This window comes from Microtus oregoni, unplaced genomic scaffold (assembly GCF_018167655.1).
Source record: "Microtus oregoni isolate MIOR12 unplaced genomic scaffold, Mior012 000040F_ref0000088, whole genome shotgun sequence".
NCBI lineage: Eukaryota > Metazoa > Chordata > Mammalia > Rodentia > Cricetidae > Microtus > Microtus oregoni.
Genome location: NW_024543207.1, coordinates 9,649,781 through 9,669,773, shown reverse-complemented (window position 1 = coordinate 9,669,773; position 19,993 = coordinate 9,649,781). Strand labels below are relative to the sequence as shown.

The following is a 19,993-nucleotide window of genomic DNA, read 5'->3' as shown; positions in this document are numbered from 1 at the left end:
TGGCATTGTTTCTCATTGCTATTTTGATTTAAATAATAGAATTGGAACTATGAAACCTGCTTTCTACTTACAATAACTAAAGAAGTCTTTACTTTCAGAGTCTATATCAAATGAAGGACCTAGAATGACCGTTAACTATTATTATTATTATTATTTACGGCAAATAAAAGGGCTTCCAAATATAATAGAACCATATGTATCTTCATATTTAGATTAACACCACAAACTTATTTGCAACATATCTTTATAATTAATAAGTAGATAGAATTAAGTATCAGTGCATCATTTCATTCTACAAAATCAGGGAAATATTTTAGTGCTTGCAACCATTTAGAAGTTATTGGCTTTGTTACAGAGTTGAAAGGATACACACTTTCATCCCCCAGACCCTCATCTGTGAAATAACCTGTTGAATATACGAATATATTCAAAATACTGGTAATTTTACAATCATAATAAAAAACTGAATGGAATGTCATACCTGGACCCTCGTGGTCCTATCAGAGTCAGAAGAAGTGACCTGTAGAAACATTGCATTCCCCAAGAAGTACACTCTTCTCAGTAGAGGATGCTTCCTTATTAGCATAACCAGACCTTGGGTATCCTGAAGCTGTTGTTTCCCCAGTCCCTTTTGTGTTTGATTTATCCTTACACTGGAATGCACCCCGTTATGATGTTTAAAGAACCGATAAAGCAGCATCTGGGAAGCTGGGAGGTTGTAAAAAGCTTAAATTTCTTTTTATTCCTCAGGCTTAGAACACAAACTGAGAATTATTCAAATTAAACTCAGTTCCCAAACCTCCAAACTGGAACATGACAGCACAAGGCACAGTCCCAAAGTTTGCACAAGGGTGGAATCAGAAAACGTCATACAACTTTTGGGGACATTATACTCTAATAAATTTAAAGGTTAAATGAGAAACATCTATTCCTTCAAATACTTTAAATCTCATATGTTTAAAAATTCTGATTTACTAGGAATACATAGATGAGGTAATTTTGAAGAGTAGTATCTTAATGTTCTATATTTTTTACATAAAGCCCCCAAAACAAGAGAAAAGAATATTCTTTTAAAAAAATTTAAAAGCTCCAAGAAGTTATAAAGAAAATGAGATTATTTGGAAAATATTAAAATTATTTGATTTGTTATTACATGTTTATGTTAACAAAAGCTTGCCTCTTGAAGGTTTCATAAAATTTTTTCATCATAAGATCATTAGCTATTAAAATGTATGCAAATATATATTTGGAAACCAATGGTATTGATAAATTAGCTGTGTGCAGGTTTTCAGATAGCAGGATACGTTCGTTGCACTTGGTGAAGTGGCTCTCCAATGCCTAATTTGTCCTCACAACAGCCCTGTGAGGTAGGCAGGAACGTCATTGCCTTGTCTACACTGCACTTGGGGATCCCGACATTCAGAGACTCTGGGAGATCTGTTCAGGGGTCATCTGCACGATTCCTCGATTTCTTTGGCCTGTTCCTACACATTTTCCTATAAACACCACATGTGCAATTACTATGCAGGGGGCATGAGAAAATCTGAACCCACATGAAGGACAAAGGTGGCTAAACAATAGGATAAAGTGACCAGACAAACCATGAATACCTATGATGGAATTATGTGAACTATGCGGAGGTGTAAACGAGTCTACAAAAATTGTGACAATCGATTTCAGATATAAATGTAGTGAAATGAACGGGGATCAAAAGAGCGAGAGAAAAGCAATGGAACATTTTCGATGTTTTATAGAGGACAAGGTTTGCAATTAATTTTTAAGTCAAAACTTCCCTGACATATCTGATTACTGGAGTCTATTCATTCCATCGATTTAAAAACAGAGCGTCCCCTGTTAACATAGAGAATGATTGACAGGACAGAGACCTCGGTCTCCTTGCTGAGTACAGTGCGTAACCAGTGCACTGAAGTTGCATATGTTAGAGTGCAGGCAGCAAATCCCCGTGCTCCATCAGCTTTGTATGGAGAAAACAAGTGGGGAGGGCAGAGGGAAATGAAATAGTCAACTCCACGACAGAGTTGCCTGGTTGGTTGGGAATATCCTGTGTAATTCAAGGAAAGGACAATAATGGGATTTCTCACACTGACAGACTATTGGTCTCAAAGGTCTACCCGGAAAAAATAGCAAGGGAGGCTGTGACTACCTCCGTATGCGTCCATGGGCAGCGTATTACACTGTAGGGATCTGACAGCGATATTAAGTCCCCTTTCTAAATTTTGCTTTAGGAAAATGAAATCACAACATAGTGAAATAAATATTCATTGTTTGGCTTCGTTCAGATATTCTTAATTAAACAGTAAGATAGACTTTATTGAGCATTTGAAAATATACACAAGGAACAATAGTTTTTTTTCTCTGTATTATTTATATTTGACTTTCTTCCAATCCAATAACCCACATTTGATCATAAAAAGGGCACTTGTTTCTACAGGAGCTGTGTACAGCTTGCTCAGTTCCAAGTACTGTTTCCGCTTGACTTCTTGTCATATTGAGGTCATGTCTCCACTTGGTCAGGAAACAAATACTACAAAGCTCCAAAAAATAAAAAAAAAAAAAAATCGACTGCCTAATTTGTTCTTTCAGTTTCCAACTCTCCATAGAGTTCTGCTAACTTTTTAAACTCCGGCCCCCAGTCACCAAGGTAGTGATAATCCTGGTCTGATTGCGTGGTGGCTGAGTCCAGGGAGCTGATAGACCCAGCTTCTGACCTCTGACCTTCATAGGCATAAGTCTGAAGAGAGTCATAAGGGGGCACGCTGGGATCCAGGTCGGCCTCGGCCAGTCTTTGCTTAATAAACTCCTGAACATCTATACTCTCCAGAGTGGACAACGTCTGGTGTCTAGGATTGAGCTTTACTTCAGGCCTAATGTCTCTGCGGTATTTGAACTCCTCTGCAGCGGAAGGATTCCTCAATGCCGTGATGTCGAAGGCCTCAGTGTCTTCTTCCCCACCTCCCTCATCATCGTAGGTGACCACATTCTCCCGCACATCCTCCTCAGAAATGATCAAGGGCTCCTTTTTGCTGCGCCTCAGGGTGATGAATAGGACGACAATGGCTGAAAAAAATGGAAACAGATAAAGTTAGAAGAGAGAAGACAATTCTTGGATATTAGGTATCCTTTTTTTTTTTCACTCGATATCTCGTACACCTTCTTGAGTTAAGATTGCATTGCAATGCAACCTTGATCTGCAGACTACTGAGTGAGAATGAAGACATTTGAATACTTCAGAGAATGTCTAAACTGGTAACCTAAATGAACCATTGTAGATTAGTTAATCTGTGTGATGTTGTGATGTTCTCTTTTGCCAAGTTAGAATCTTGACATTCATTGCAGCATAAACAATAACTATTTGGTGTAATGGAAAGAAATCTTACGACTGGAAAATATCTACATTTATAATTCACAAACAATTATTTTGTATAGATATGCAGAAGGCAGGAAGTATTTTATAAAACAGTCAAACCTGTGATATCCCCAAAAAGCTGCAAGATATTTTTACTTTATTTATGCACAATTTATGCTACGTAGGTATTATAACTTATGTATTCCTCATATCAGAGCTTTGGTTCTACACATTTATAAAATGAAGAAGCAGAGAATAAGAAAGGAGGAAAGTAATGCAACAACCGAAAGAATTACTTAGGAGGATACTAAATAGAAGAACTGAGAGACTGGGTAATGATGTCAACCCCAAAAGATAATGGTATTTGTAGCAAAATTTTCCACTCCATGATACATTGTACACACATACATATATTAATGTAAATGCACAGGTATTCAAACAAATGAACAACTAGACTGTGTCTTAAGGCCCTTCACCAAAAGCTGTTACTAATGTTACTAGCATTGGAAAAGTCATAGAAAGAGGTCTTTCTACTTGCTTTTGGTTATTTCTCAGAATCCTTTGCCTTTATAGTTCAGCAAATTGAAAAAGGGTTTCTGTTAAACTTTGTTACAGGAAGAATTCATATAAAAAAGGAACAAGTAACCAACCCTATTACAGACTAAGCGAGACCATTTGTATTCTTCAAAAAGCAAACTCTTCAAATTTTCTGTGTACCACATGTACATAATGAAATGTGGAGGATAACAATCTTTTTTAAGTTGTGATTTCTTGTATGTGTCTATTCTGCAAAAGTTTAAAATATATTCATTGTAAGGCTGGCTTAGAGTTACTTATTTTGAATTTATGTGCATAAGTTGGGGTGAACAAGAGAAATTTCCTTGAAACTAGTGGCAGACTAGGTGAAAGACTCCTTATAGTATAAATTGCCTTTCTAAGAAAATTATTGTTAAGTGTTTCTACAAAATCATCTCTGGTTTAATATTAGTGCTGTGCTTCTAATTGTTCTTGAGAACATTTTGAACTCTTGAAACTAGACATTTCCATCAAATCCTATGGGAAAGAACATATTTTAAGATCAGGGGTGAAGATAATAATTATATGGCACTATCAAAGACACAAATAACTTGTTAAAAACTTGGAAATCAAATTAAAAAATTCAAAAAATTCGCTGAGTCTTTGAACTCAAGTAAATACTATGAGTATGTCATTATATACTAAGCATTTGGGAGATACAAAATCAAAGAGCCATGGTGCTATAAAATAGGTTATGTAATTATACATACATTATAAATTGTATATATTTGCCTTCTTTATTTAATATTATAAATTATTCTGGAATATTTCAAGGCACATTTTAGTTGTACAACCTAGCATGTTACTTCAATGATTCTTGTACTTTTGAGATGTTATCATTCTTTAGTATTTCATCCTTTCCTAGTAGATTTCTTTCTTGATTTTCTCTTAGTGAATCTCTTTTGGTCTCTCTTACTTTCAAAGTAACAAAGAATTGAAGATTATTATTATTGTTGTTACTTAAGTAATTTTGAGATAGGTTTGGGTGGTGCTCAAGCCTTCTCAAATTTACTGTAAATTCTAATCCTCTTACTCCCTTTCAGGACTAATGAGATTCCAGACGTGTTCTTCCATGCCTGTTTTATATGGTGCTAGGAGCTGAACTCAGTACGTTGTGGATACCAGACATCCTCTCTACACAAGCTGCAGCATTTGGACCCTAGTATTATAGCATTTTAAATTATTTATCTATTTAGTATCATTTCATGAGTACAGATCTTTTAAAAGAATGTATATATAACACTACTTATATGCAATGCTCTAAGAGGCCATAAGAAGGTGTTAGATCTTCCAAAACTAGAGACTGCTAAGACAGTTTCCCACCTCTCTGACACTATATTGTCATAGACAAAGATTCAAACAAGTTGCTCGGCTTCATTTGTTAATTTTACTCCCAGGGAAAGCTAAGTTAATGCAACTACATTTTGCACTGGTTTTTCAGATTATTTTTCCTGTCAATTGTTTATCACTCCCATATTTGGACTGCGCAGGGGTTTCCATATTCATACATACCCTTTGTGTGGCTTGTATTTGCTTCCATTGTCTATTTGAATCACAATACACTGCCTGAAAATAAACATCATCACAGATGTGTTTACTTCAAATATCTGTTGATTCTTTTAGATGCCAAAATACCTTGGTATTAAATGTGGTAGAAATGAAGTAACACAATCACAGTGATTATTTTGATTAGCTCCACAAATGCTATTGGCAGCCTCTGGTCATGGCAGTTTTCACTGAAAAATTTTCAACCTGGATACTGAGAATCTTTCAATATTGTTTAATTGACAACAGGTTGGTAGTACTGCTCAGCCTCCCTCTCTTTCTCTCTTTCTGTTTTTCCCTCTCTCTCCACTTCTGCAATTGCCACTCTGTCTTTCTCCGTTCATTGTACTTCTCACATCTCTTAATCTATCCGAATATCAGTTTATTCATATCCGAGATAATGGAGCAATCTGAATAGTGCTCACAACAAAGTCTCGTGCTTTTATGTGATCTTGGAAACACTAATAGTGTCAGAAGTTTTTGCCAAGTCTTGAATTGGCCACTATTTGTGACAAAAAGCAGGCTAGCAACACTTTTTGGTGTGTCTGGCAAATGAGAAGATGAGATTAAAAATTAAATGTCAGGCACCTGAGTGGGATTGGGAAACCAAAAACTTAAGTATTGAAATCTAATTAAGGTCCAACTCCAAATGGTCTTCAATGTATTACATAAAATGTGTCTTTAATAAATGTGCCCAATTTGTGAGTGTGTGTGTGTGTGTGTGTGTGTGTGTGTGTGTGAGAGAGAGAGAGAGAGAGAGAGAGAGAGAGAGAGGCAGAACAACCGAGACAGGGATAAATCATGAAGTTGGATGTGTAGGAGGAGGAAAGGACCTGAGAGGAATTTAGGGATGGGAAAGATAATGATCCAGAAACATTAAATGAAAATATAATTGATTTAAAAATAATTAAAATTTTAAAATTTGGTTGCAACAGAAAGTGACACGACCACAAAACCTGTTTGTGCATCACTGAAAGCTGGGCTCTATTGGTGACAAACACCATTTTCTGCTAATCAATATGTATATAAATAGAATATAATCAGTTGTTGAAACCAGTTAGCTTATAACCCCACAGATGCATGTAGCATGGTATTTAGCAGGTCACATTAACATCCTTTGAACTGACATTTCATTTTCATGTGTTCACTCATAGAGAGTAGAAAGTCTGAAAGGAAAGAAACTGTAAGCTCATAATTATTGATCAGAATGGGACTGGGCTTATATAGCTGCTTACATTCCCATAAGCATAAAAACACAATTTCAGTATTAGGATATTAATTTCACAGCTAAATTGACTTTCAAGTTTGACCATTAGAATTTTGGATTATAGACTAAAGCTTCACTTTACAAAGGTGAATTTCTATGAAAATTGAGAGTAATTAGAAATTAATTTAAATATAGATGACTAAAGTCTGTCTAGTGACCTATATTTTCTGAATAGCAATAGCACCATAAAAGATATAATTTAAAACTGGTGATTATTTAAGGAAAGCATGAATTCTTTAATATTTATCAAAAAGTTTGATAACATTTTGTTATAGATATAAACATTTCAAATGATTTGTTTTATTTTCTTGAACATAGTGCAAATTTTGCAAATGTACAATTAGTAATCTTAGAAACTAAACATATATTAATACAATGTGATTAGAAATATTTTTATGAAATAAGAGATTATTTAAAATAATAAAAAACATGAAAATATAATTTACTTCAAAATTACCTGAACATCAAAACACTCCTAACACTATAAAAATGTTTGTCCCATGACTCCCCCTCAAGAACTGATCTTACTATTGCAAATTTGATTATCTTACAAGCACTAAAGTGCGTTCACAGCCTCTATTTATGCCATCATGTTTTCTCCTATTTTCTCTTTGTGTTTGTGTGCTTTAAAAAAAATTATAAGACAAGTCAAATCCTAAAGAAATGAGCAATTTTATGATGTACATAGGAACACAGTCCTAAAGGCCTGACTTTTCCTCTCGCTTCTCTTCTATGTTTTACTATTAAAGGCTGAATGGAAAAGCTTAATGCAGCAGGTGTTGCTAAATTAATAAAGTAGATATTGCTCCCCAGCTATATCTGGAGAATCCTGTCTTGCTACAATGCACTAAAACTCCAGGTGCCAGGTGGCTGAATCTGATCAATAATTTTTAATAAAGTAATTGCGCACTAAGTTGCTCCTGACATTATCAGTATTCCTGTTGTATAATACATTTATCTGTTTTCTCTACTACCATTTTCACTTTTGTCTTTCGTGACACTGTGTTACTGATTTCCTTTCCTGCTCTGTCCCTTTCATTATTTTTATCCTGACTTCTTTACTTTTCTCGGCTCACAGATTTCTTTCTGTTCCAATCTCAATTTACCTTTACCCAGATTAGTTATGGTATCACCTACCTTAGCATGTTCTTTTGTTATGTCCCTTGCACAAAGTATTTCCCTAGTGTGCAAAGCTCACAAAGACTCAGGGTATCCTCCCCAAGATGTAGTCTTCCTTGAGACCAGTTAAACTCATGCAAATATCTAAGTACCAAAGGTTATTTAACTTTTATCCAAAGTATTCTGTTGTGGATTTTTCTTTTGCTTAACTCAAATTATGCTGATAAATTCCATATCAAAGAACTGCTAGTATTAGCATGGTAAAGGTTCATCACAAAAATCTGTGAGGTTTTGTTGTCTAGCTGTGTATGCATTCTTTACTCCTCAACCTCCTTCACTGAGCTGACATACTTATCTGAACTGTAGCCACTTACCAAGGAGAATGACAACACAGAGAAGAATAGCGATTAGGGCTCCTGTGCTCAAACCAGCGGAGGACAGGAAGGCTTCTGCATGGCAGGTCCGCACACGCCCATCTCTCTCGCATGCACAAACCCTGATGGTGAGGGTGCTGCTGCTGCTGAGAGAGGGGATTCCACCATCAGAGATCATAATGGGCAGATAATACACATCCTGCATAGTTCGACTAAATCTCCTCCGCCTTGTCAGAATGCTGGCTGTGTTATCTATGACAGACATAAGCAAAACAAAATATACTTAGTAAATCTGCCATGAAAGAGTCACATTTCCTTCAATGGATACAATAGTTATATGCAATTTTCTCAGCTTATGAAATTGGCGCTGCAGCACGAAGGGAGTTATCAAAGGAATAGCAGTTATCAAAGGAATAGCAAATATTGGTTCTCCAATTGAGAAACATACAAGAAAGATAACAGACTTAACTTCAGGAAAAGGAATAGAGTGGCATAACAGAGAAGAAGATAAAACAGTAAATATTTTGGACATAGACAGAGTCTCTGAAACATTTAAAAGGTGAAATGGCTTGAAACCAGTAGAGAGCCATAGGAAACTTCCCAAACAGAAAGACTGGAGCAGCATGTTTCTATTCTTTCAGCAAACGATTCAGGTCACATTATTTCCATTGATCTTGAATACACATGGAAACAAGACAGTAAGGTTCTTGGTGAAGACACCACATCTTTATAGAGAATACAAAGAGACTAAGCTGAAATTAAACGGTGAACACCTTCTGCTCTGTTGTCTAGATGGAAGACATTGTGCATGCTGTAGCCAGTACATGCTAATGATTTTACCTAGTGATGGACCCTGTGTGCAACAACACTGAGTGCCTTGTAGTTTGCACTTTTGACGAAGATAAACACTAGGTTTGCATTTAAATGTGATTAGTAATAAAAAGTATATTTTTCTATTGTATTTTGAATTTTAATAGAAGGTTTATGAAATGGTAGCATAAAACTTTTATTTTTTTTTTCAGCCAAGGGTCTGATTTTTGAAAAGAAAGGAGAATTTAAGAAGCCGTAGCCTCTCACCTAGACAGGCTTAACAGAGAAGAATAACAATCTCCTGACAAAAGGTATTCTATACTTCACTGGAACTACAAAAGATACTTGGTGGAACAATCACTGAACTTGAACAACAAACTCTAAACAACAGGAACGAACATTAAAGTTGGAAAAAAAATGCAACCTCACATATAAAAGATAGGTGGTAATAAATGCACACATAGATGGATAATATATAGACAGACAGCATAGGTGGACAGATAGATGGATAAAGTAATATACATAAAGCAAAATATAGAGCTCTCAAATAATGTAAAATAAACTTAAAAGCATTTACAGTATATGTAATTTTGACCAATCTCTTTATTTAAAACACTAAAATAGACACACAATTTTTTGCCTACTATTTAAAATGTGGCATTTCAACTCAATAGAGTGTAGAGTAACCCACCTAATATGATGACAAAATTAGGAAACAATATAACAAAGAATTTTGAGGTAACAAGGTGGCAACATATGAGGTACAGATTTAGAAAAGCAGAGGGTCTCTAAGTAATTCCAGAAACTAGTAAATTTCTGTAGTAATATGAGCAGCGGGGATGCGTTCCCAGCACCCCGGCCACCTGCTCGGCTAGCTTATGCCCCGAAATAATTACACGGACACTGTATTCTTTTAATCACTGCTTGGCCCATTTCTATCTAGCCTCTTCTAGGCTAATTCTCACATATTAATTTAGCCCATTTCTAATCATCTGTGTCGCGCCCCTAGGTGTGCTTACTGGGAAGATTCTAGCCTATGTCCATCCTGGGTCAGAGCTTCATCGCGTGCATCTGCCTGGGAGCTGGGAGCATGGCGTCTCTCTGAGGTGTCTGCTCCCGAGAGGAGAGCTGTGGAGTCTGAGCTCACTTCCTCTTCCTCCCAGCGTTCTGTTCTGTTTACTCCTCCCACCTATCTTCTAACCAATGTGGGCCAAGCAGTTTCTTTTTATTTAACCAATGACCTTCGTCTGCTCCTGAGAGGAGAGCTGTGGAGTCTGAGCTCACTTCCTCTTCCTTCCAGTGTTCTGTTCTGTTTACTCCTCCCACCTATCTTCTAACAAATGAGGGCCAAGCAGTTTCTTTTTATTTAACCAATGACCTTCCTCCATCAAATTTCTTTCAGCACTTAATTAAGGCAATTGTGTTTGCAGTGCCTGCACTATCAGTTCAGTGCAGAAAAACCAACACATCTGCTTTACTTCTTCAAAGTAGTATAGTTCTTATTCATTCTACAAACCAATTTCTTGTTCAGAAATGAATATGGAAGCCCATTGAAGGAATAAGCCCAGATGTCATATTTAATGTGTAAAGTTTAAAATAATATTGTGATGAAATAGTGAAAATCAATCTCTGAAATGCAAAAATATTAAACATAGTAGTTTATTTATGAAACTTTGTAATGCCAGGAATATTTTAATGGATAATTTTGTGTGATTTTCTTAAATATATTTATAGTAAAATATATTGGTGAATGGAAGACTGTTTCAGTAATGATAGAAGACTACAGAATAGAAATAGCACAAAACAAATTGCCATTGGTCATAGAGTTTTACATAATTTACTAAATTAATCTTATGAATAGCATGTTTCTACACATCTAAAAAGAATCCCACATAGTGAATCCTATCACTTGACTACTTCTTGAGAATTAATTTGACTTACAGTTAAAATAAGACATGTTTTAAAATATTTTCAGTGCCTAATAAAAATCCATTTTACAGTCCATCATATCTTAGAAAAGTATGTAAATCTTATGTTTCAGAAGGTGAAAAGCAATACATACAGACTCCTAACCATGTCAATGGATTAGTTGATTTGTAATGAAGTTTGGAAGACATATTGTATACATGGGACAGTAAAACAGACAATAGAAACAACCCTTTTCACTCCACCAGCAGCAGAAATATTTGAGATCCTCTGCTGTGTTCCTCTAACAAGAACGAGTGTTTAGGCTTTCCTTGTAATTATCTGAAGACAGCTGAGAAGTATTCCTTCATCCAGACAGTCGAACAGGCAGGGTTTTACCTTCTTTGGTATTCACCTGTTCTCAGGCAGCTGTAGAGTCATTCATAATTTAACTTCTAGAGCCCACACATGAAACAGTTTTGTCTGGGTTTCCTGTAAGGTTTCCCTTACATAATATGTTCTGATATGAACTTTACTCAGCAGGAACTTGTCTTCTGCTAGTTTCTTACTACAATGTCTGGATTACAAAACAACCCCAAATGACCTAAGCTAAAGCACACTCCTTCCACAGCAAAATCTGCTAGACTACCTAGTGAGGATTCACTCCTCCTTTTTCTCTTACCTTCACCTTCAAAACACCTCAAGAAAATCTATAACCTTGGTGTTTCAACTCTCGGTGTTTCAACTCAGGATTCTATCAGCTCGTTTAGATTTGCAAACATCCTTGGCCCCACTTGTCTGGCAGCCAAAACCCCGAACAACCATCCAGCATCCCAATATGTCTCACCCCGTAATGCCACCCCTCAGACCATCTGCCACCCTTCTTCTGCATACACCTTTATATTACAAATAAATAAAACAATCCGACAATTTTGGTTTCAGACTCATGAATAATTGTGGAAAATTATGTAATAATCACTATATTTTACTCATGTGTTTTATAGATAAACAAAGCTTTCAGAGGGAACTAGAAATAATTAAAATTTATAATTATAAAATGTAGTCAAGTAGCACTCTGTGTTTGTTTGTTTTTCTATTTTTGTCTGACTGATTTATAACACTCATGAAGAAAACAATTTTCTTGAAAAGAAGGTGGGAGATTTTATCAACACTTTGAGAATGCTCTTTGAAAACTCTTTAGTCCATTTTCACAATTAACTATACAGAGGGGTTATATGGATATACCATGTGGAATACAAAACATGAATACAAAATTAAGTAGATATGAATCAAAGACAGATATCATGTCTTCAAGAAATCTGCTCCTGAAAAACATGAGTGTTAATTTAGGAGGCAGGTAAAATTAGAAAGCATTTGCAGGCAGGAGAGTGAATGCCAGTTTATACTGGCACTCAGGAGGCAGAAAGAGGAATGTGGGGGTTAATCGCCAGCTTGCTTCATGACCAGGTCACAATCTCCCTGAATTATATTGACAGAAATGTCTCAAATGGAAAAGACGGGAAAGAAAAGGTGGTGGTTAAGTATGGGGCTGTTGGGTGTTCAAATTTAAATCCCAAACGCTGAATACTAAATAACCCACAAATATGACATAATAATATATTGTTAGAATTAAAGGTAAATGTAAGTGGTAAAGGACTATGAACTCTAAGGAAACCTCTGCTTATTATTATTATTATTATTATTATTATTATTATCTGTTTATTATACACATACCTGCTAAAGTTCCTTATTTTTAGCATTAAAATGATGACTAAGAAGAGATGTTATAGAATAAAAACATGTTTAGTCCCTGGATGTTTACTCTCCGAAGAAAGTCTTTAGTCAGTTTTGATGAATACATATGTTTACTCTTTATATTTTTTGAAACGCTCACTGCCATTTATGCAGATGTTGGATCCCATTACTCCTACAGTGTCATGGTCCTATGCAATGAGTATAATGAGGAAAAAATGGGGCTGACTATGTCATCAGAAGAAAACAAAGCAATATGTCTGGAATGGAAAAAAAACAGAATTTTTATTTTTTGGTAATTTTTAAAATTTTGTTTTTATAGAACATTTTATAGAGCTTTCCTTTTGTTCTCAGTGTGTGTGGGATGAAACAGGGTGAGAGACAGCGTGGGTTAGTAAACCAAGGAGGGTGGGAAATGGGTTTAAATGACTGCATAAAAAAACATAAGAAACCAGCAAGGCTTGAAACATTCAGAGAGGCCAAAAGCACATTTTTCTATCTATGCTGAAATGTCTACTAAAACTCCTTGCTTCAGTAGAAATTCGCACATTTCTACTTTGGGGTCACACAGTGCACACAGTTGTTTAACTTTGCAGCATCCGTGCTCTGAAAGTCTCCAGCGAGAGGACATCGGAGCTCTGTCAGGTGAAGCCAGATAAATGTTAGGAGCTGGTGACCCTGAGACTTGACTGCTAGGGCAAGGAGAACCACAGTAGAATAAAAACATGTCCCAGCTCCTTGTTGACAGGAGTTAAGTGACTCAGCAGGGCACAGTGGCTGCCACATCCATTAGAGGATGGCTGATGCTTCCTTTGTAACATAGGGGCGATTATGTGTGCACTATTTTGTTTAGGAATGGGAGAAATCGCTAAATGTTTTCTTGAAACCCTGTGGATAAAAACAGAATTTTAAATGTTTATGCTCGATGGAGAAATTAAGCGCATTACAGCACCAGCTGCGAGTTCTTATTCGAAGGCCAAAAATAAAACTATGGGGAGATTGACTGCTATGCAGCTGACGATGCTAAAGAAATATAAAATAGGCACCGAAAGCTCCCCAGGTTTCTGAAGTGTCTCAAAGTGACTTTATTGCAATGCCAGTGCGCTCTGAAATTTGAAAGAAAGAGCATCAGAAGCATCAGAGCATCAGAGTCATACAGAAATCGTTCCACCTGCAATGTCTGCTTAGAGTTTTGATTTAATACACTTTAATATGTACACAAAAAACATTAGTCTCCTTTTCACTTATATGATTAAAAATTTTTTACCATAAGCAATTCATTGTATATTTTCTGAAGGGAAATTAGTATTGTAAAGAAACGATTAAAGATAAAATATGAAGACATAAGTAATATATAAAATAAATTTAATACATATTTTATAAATATAGAATATTTTATATTCTTTTTAATTTTTTGACATTAAAATATAATCACATCATTTTTCTCTTCAATGCATCCATCCATACCCTTTTAGGTACTATGTACCAGCTTCCTTGCTCTTGTTTCCTTTTAAATGCTTGGTTTCTTTTTCTTTCATTTGCTGTGTGTGTGTGTGTGTGTGTGTGTGTGTGTGTGTAATGAAAATCGTATATATATATTTTTATTTTGTGATCTATATCACTAACAAATACCTATATTTGCATATCTTCCTAAGTACATTTAATCTATGAAAATGCTACTTGTCTAGATATATTTTCAGAGCTCACTATTTGGCATTGAAACCCAAATCAGAATATGCTTTCTTGGGGAAGACATTTATATTTAAAAAAATAAAATTAAATATTTACCTGGAAAATTCATATTAAATAAGGAACATAGTAATTATGAATCAGGAATTTATGTAAACAAATTATTATCATTCCTCATAAGAATAATGCCATTGCACATCTTATTTGGTGCAGCATTTACAGCCAGGAATGGTAAATGGACTGAGAAACTTGCAAGTTCTAAATTATAACATTGTCACTGCAGCATGACCTATAGCAATGAAACCGAAAGTACAGAAAATATACAATAGGAATGTAGTAAATGTGATATAAAATATATATTCATAAACATATCCACAAAATAGAATACTATTTAAATTTTAAAGACACACTGTGCTTTATCACCCTGCAAAGAGCTTAGATATCACTGTACAAAGGTACTAGAGATCTCTTTCACTGCTAATATCTATAGGATTTAGGAATAAACTTTACAGTTAGAATTAAGCCTACAACTTAGTCTGGAAAATCCCTTTACATTAAATAATGTCTAGTCCCTAAAGACTCAATAGGAAGTTTATGAAATAAGTCAGTTCCATCCAGCTCATTAAGGTTGATTTCACATTAGAGTAGCAGGCTGTTGTTACACATTAGTCAAGGCATGGACAAAGCTGAACTAAAAACAGATCCCTGACTTGTGGGAAGCCCAAGGACCGCCCACCTCCATCCAGGTCTAGTTAGGTGAGCATCCAAACTTCCTAGGCTCCCCCAAAGCCAGTATGTGCAGTAGGATCAAAAACCCATTGCCACTGTTCTTGTGTTCTCAGTAGTCCTCATTGTGCACTATGGGCTTCCCACAGGTCAGGGAACCCTGATTGCTCTTGGAGCTGATGAGGGAGGGGACTTGATCGAGGGAGGGGGAGGGAAATGGCAGGTGGGGGCGGGGAGGAGGCAGAAAGCCTTAATAAATAAATAAATAAATTTAAAAAACAAAACAAAACAATAGAGTGGCTACCACTATTTAAAAATAAACAGATAATTGTTAGAACTGCAAAAACAAAAAAACAAAAAATCAAAAACAGATCCCTGACAAATTACAAATTCCGTTATTTCTTTTTTTTTTTTTTTTTTTTGGAGCCTGTCCTGGAACTAGCTCTTGTAGACCAGGCTGGTCTCGAACTCACAGAGGTCCGCCTGCCTCTGCCTCCCAAGTGCTGGGATTAAAGGCGTGCGCCACCACCGCCCGGCCATTACTTATTTCTTGACTGATATTATGACTACAGCTCAATTACTATAGCTAGCAAAGTAAGAAGCTAAACTTATTTAATGGAGAATTTTGGTGCTAAATTTAAAATTTTACAAATTACAAGTGAAGTCACCAAAGACAGAACTAGATATCAATTAACAAATGTTTCACACATTTCTTGTTACAATTCTACAATTAATTTATTTACCATGGTTTAAATTTTTACTGGGTTTATTTATTTCATTATATGTGAGTTATTGTTGCATATATATGTATGTGTGTGTGTACCACAACTACATCCATAGATGTCAAAAAGGGCATAAAATTTCATGTCATTAAAGCTATAGATGATTATGAACCAACTAAATGTGATTTGCCAAAGACCATATCTAGTGACTCTGAAAATGTTTTAAGTGCTCTTATTCCTAAAATATTTCTCCAGCCAAGTTTTCAATATCATTACAATACTAAGAACATGTTATTTAAAGCAAATAAAGTTCATTAAACCAAATTAAACACTCTTATTCTTCTCCATACTATGTCTTATAAAATAATTATCTGGTTTTATTATTTTAATATATATGATTAATATTAATTTAATGATCTAGGGAAACAACTGTTCTGATAAATTATGATAATTTTTGTTTAGCACAGCATAAGTTTTCTAATAAAATAAATTTGACTATCTGTCCAGGAAGTGGATGGTAAATTCATTTAGTTATTTTTGAGGAAAGACAACTTTTATCATATTTATGAATTGTATTTCAAGAACTAGAACAAGACCAAGTCTTTGTAATATTCTGCTTGCTAGATGAATCTAAACAAAGCATAATCTAGTTTATCTGTCACCTGTATAAATCTTGTTCAAAAGATTCTGTGTCATTCTTTCTGGTCAAGTCATATTCCTAATACTTTATAATTGCAACATGAATGCTCTCTCTACATTCACCTTACTGCCTTGCATTGTAAATCACATCTCATGCAGTTCTTGCTTTTTGAACCACACAACAAGAACTTTGGGAGCAGGACTGGCAGGTGATTTAGTCCTTTGGATTCCAGACAGCTTACACCACTGTCAGACACTCTGCAGACTACATACCACTTTAAAGACTAAGGAGCAGGAGTGAAACAGGGTTGGTCTAAGAACTGACAACAGAATTTTTCAGAGAGGAAAGAAAGTGTTCCAAGAAGGAAAGGAAAGAGAGGTACTGCACAGCGGCACAGTGTGAACTTTAGTGGTGCTTGCTGAAGAAGCATCTGAACTGTCAGTTGGACGGAGGAGGGCAGGAGTGTGCACACTGCATTATTTTTAGAGAAGAGTATTTTTTTTTCTTTTTGTCATAAATAAACCTACTGAAAATTTCTAAAGCATATTCAGTATTTAACAAGTCTTCTATTTTCATCTCTGCTATTCTTGATTGATAGGTATCTTCCATACCCAATCCGCTGTTTCTGGGAGCAGGATCATTACAAATTGGGTATTTCTTAGTTTGTCTTTTAACATGTGAGATCTTTATCGTATTTTAAGTTGGCCTTGAGGTCTCCATATATCTTCATAGTGGAATTTTATGAGAGATCATACATAGTTTTTAGATTCTCTGAAGATCCACTTGGGAAATTGTAGCCTCTTCCCAGTGGTAAGAAACTGATAATTTAGGTAGCAAAGGGATTTGTTTTTATTAAAGTCCTACCTCTAAGACTACTAGTAAATATTTGCTTCTAATTTTCAAAAGACTATTTTAACTCCATTAAATTGTTAATTTGATTTCATTATCTGTAAATTATAAATTATTTTCTTATCTGTAATTTACAGATAAGTTTCTTATCTTTAAAGTATATATTCATATCTTTTTGAAAAGTCTCTTTTATATTTTTGATTTATAATGTGATTACAACATTTCCTACTTTCATTTTCTCCATCCAAACCCTTCCTTTCCATTATTCCATCCTCAGTCTTTTTTTTTTCAAATTCATGGCCTCTTATTTATTTCTAAATATATAAAGTACAACTTGCTCAATGTGTATAATGCTACATGTATGTATGTTTTTAGGGCTGTCCATCTAGTGTGAGAAAACCAATTAGTGTGGTTTTCCCCTGAAGAAGATGAGTTTTCTGTTCTCAAGCACTTTTTTTTTGGGGGGGGGGTACTTGTGCTTCTTTATGGAGCATTGAGGACTCCTGCTGCATTTCCATGTCTTTTTTTGTTTTCCTTGTTTAAGATTTTTTTTCTTTTTAAAAATATTGATAGATTTTTTTTTCTGAGTATTTTAATAGAAAATGTTCTCTGGTATATGCAATGAACTTCAGGGTTTCAATTTATTTAACCCCTACTGCTTTGGTTACTTTTCTGTTCCTGTGACAAAATATCGACAGAAGTATAAAGAAGAGATAGTTTATTTTAGATTGCATATCTAGAGGGATAGAGCTCATCATGGGTACAGAGGAAAGACAAGGAAGCAATGGAAGCAGTAGCTAGAAGCTGGCTGATCTCATTTTACCCACACAAGAGCAGATTGAGAGAACTTGAAGGTGGGCAAGTCTTTAAACTCCCAGATCCAACTCTAATGAGATACTGCTTCTTAAAGGTTCTATAACATGCTAAAGGGCATCACTAGCTGAGCACCATGTGTTCGAATACTAGGGAGGATCATGTCTCACTCGAACTGCACACCTGTTATGTTCTGTTACTTCCTGCTTAAACAGAGAATAGATTCCCAGAGATCCTCGACTTGAACCAACACCTAAATATCTTCCTGCGAACTTCAATGTTGCTGTTTGGATATATCCACATGACATTTTTATGTAGTCATCCATATTTTCAAGTAAACTTATGAGGGATGAACTGAGACAGCACTATTATTGCAGTCATCTCTCAGCATTTTTAGGTGTCTACTTAGCTCCTGGAAACTAGTCTTCTAGCTTAGTCTGCCTATGGGTACTTTAAGTTACAGTAAACCAATTGAGTACACTGTAATCTGATGAGGGGGAAATTATGGCAGGTTTATAAAGGTGACAATAGTAACAGGAGCCATAGAAACAGAGGAAGGATGAATGTGGGACGACAGCTGACAAACAGCAAGGACCAATTTGTTCTACCTCTACTTGCTTCTTGTAGGAGCCTCTAAGCATTCCTGATTACACATTGTAGACAGAGCAACTCTAAGAACTCTTGGAAGTTGTCAGGGTTCGTATTCAACCTGAAAATGGAAAGACCTCAAATGGGTGGACTGTTTTCCCCTAAAGAATTTCACGAACATGAAAGGTCCAGTTGGAAATTACTTTTAGAAATCTAGCAGAGATCTGAAGCCCTACACTGTAGCCCTGAAAGTCAAAGAAAGACCAAAAAGAGCTCAGTAGGCCTATCTTTGTGTTGAGCATGCCATGATTCTGGAACAGTCAAGCACACGCAAATTCTCTCCAAGATGCCCCAGATATACCAGATCTACTCCATTCACCTTCTCATTGGATTCATGAAGCAGTTTCGATGACTTTTGGAGGAAATATTGTCTATTTGAGTGCGTTAACACAGAAGTGTCTTCTGTTATTGCAGTTTGAAATTTTCAATCCCTTCCGCAGTGTGGGTTGGTAATTTAATCAAAACTACATTATTGTTGAGAGTTTGGTACTACTCAGTAGTTTATAGATATTTTTGTCTTGCGTGGATTTATGGCACACTGCAAAAAGCTTTTTTTTGTGAGTTCTTTCCTCTGTTCCTCTATCATTTGAAACACAGTGTCCTTCTATTCTATACAATAACAACACTTCATCTAGAAAACATTCTCTCAACCTTTCAAAGGATCTTTGGGTTTGTGACATTTTGAATTGTGAGAAAAAAATTACTGTTTTCTAAGTTTACATCCTTGAGTGTGTTATTAAAGAAACTTGCAAGAAAAAAAGCTGTGTATTTTCCAGAGTAAGTGCTCATAAATATGTCACTAGACACATGAGGAATTATGTTCAATTCTCATTAAGAAAACCAATCAAAAGCATGTTAACAAAGAACACAACCGGAGTCTGCTTGTGTAAGTAGATTAGGTTGATATCTAATATAGCTCTTAAAACAGACATGCTCATGAAAACACATGAAAAATTAACAGATACACCAGTATCTTTCATGTCTATCATAAAATTACATGGCCACAAACCAAAGCAGTGAGTGCTTGGCACATATCTTCTCTGACCAACCTCCTGCCTCCCCAGCAGGTCATGTGTCCAATGCTGGTGTTTACTTTCAGCATATTCCCAGCATTCCCAACATATGTCACAAAGTTAGTGAAAACCAAGTAAACCCAAATAACCCTTAGGAATTAAATGAAACATTCTTGAT

General features: G+C 35.5%; 1 protein-coding gene across 4 annotated transcripts in view; it reads right to left on the bottom strand.

Annotated features, from left to right (window-relative positions):
* Positions 1 to 2,301: 2,301 nt before the first annotated feature.
* Positions 2,302 to 19,993, bottom strand: part of Cdh18 (cadherin 18) — a 756,186-nt gene continuing 738,494 nt past the window's right edge. For 3 of the 4 annotated variants that reach the window (XM_041632191.1, XM_041632192.1, XM_041632190.1), the window contains 2 exons: positions 8,249 to 8,500; positions 2,302 to 3,078 (listed from right to left, as the gene is read on the bottom strand). In XM_041632191.1, the coding sequence (XP_041488125.1) occupies positions 2,588 to 3,078; positions 8,249 to 8,500 (743 nt within the window). In that variant the 3' untranslated portion in view covers positions 2,302 to 2,587. The remainder of the gene's footprint in view (positions 3,079 to 8,248; positions 8,501 to 19,993) is intronic. The other variant, XM_041632193.1, reaches the window with a different exon arrangement.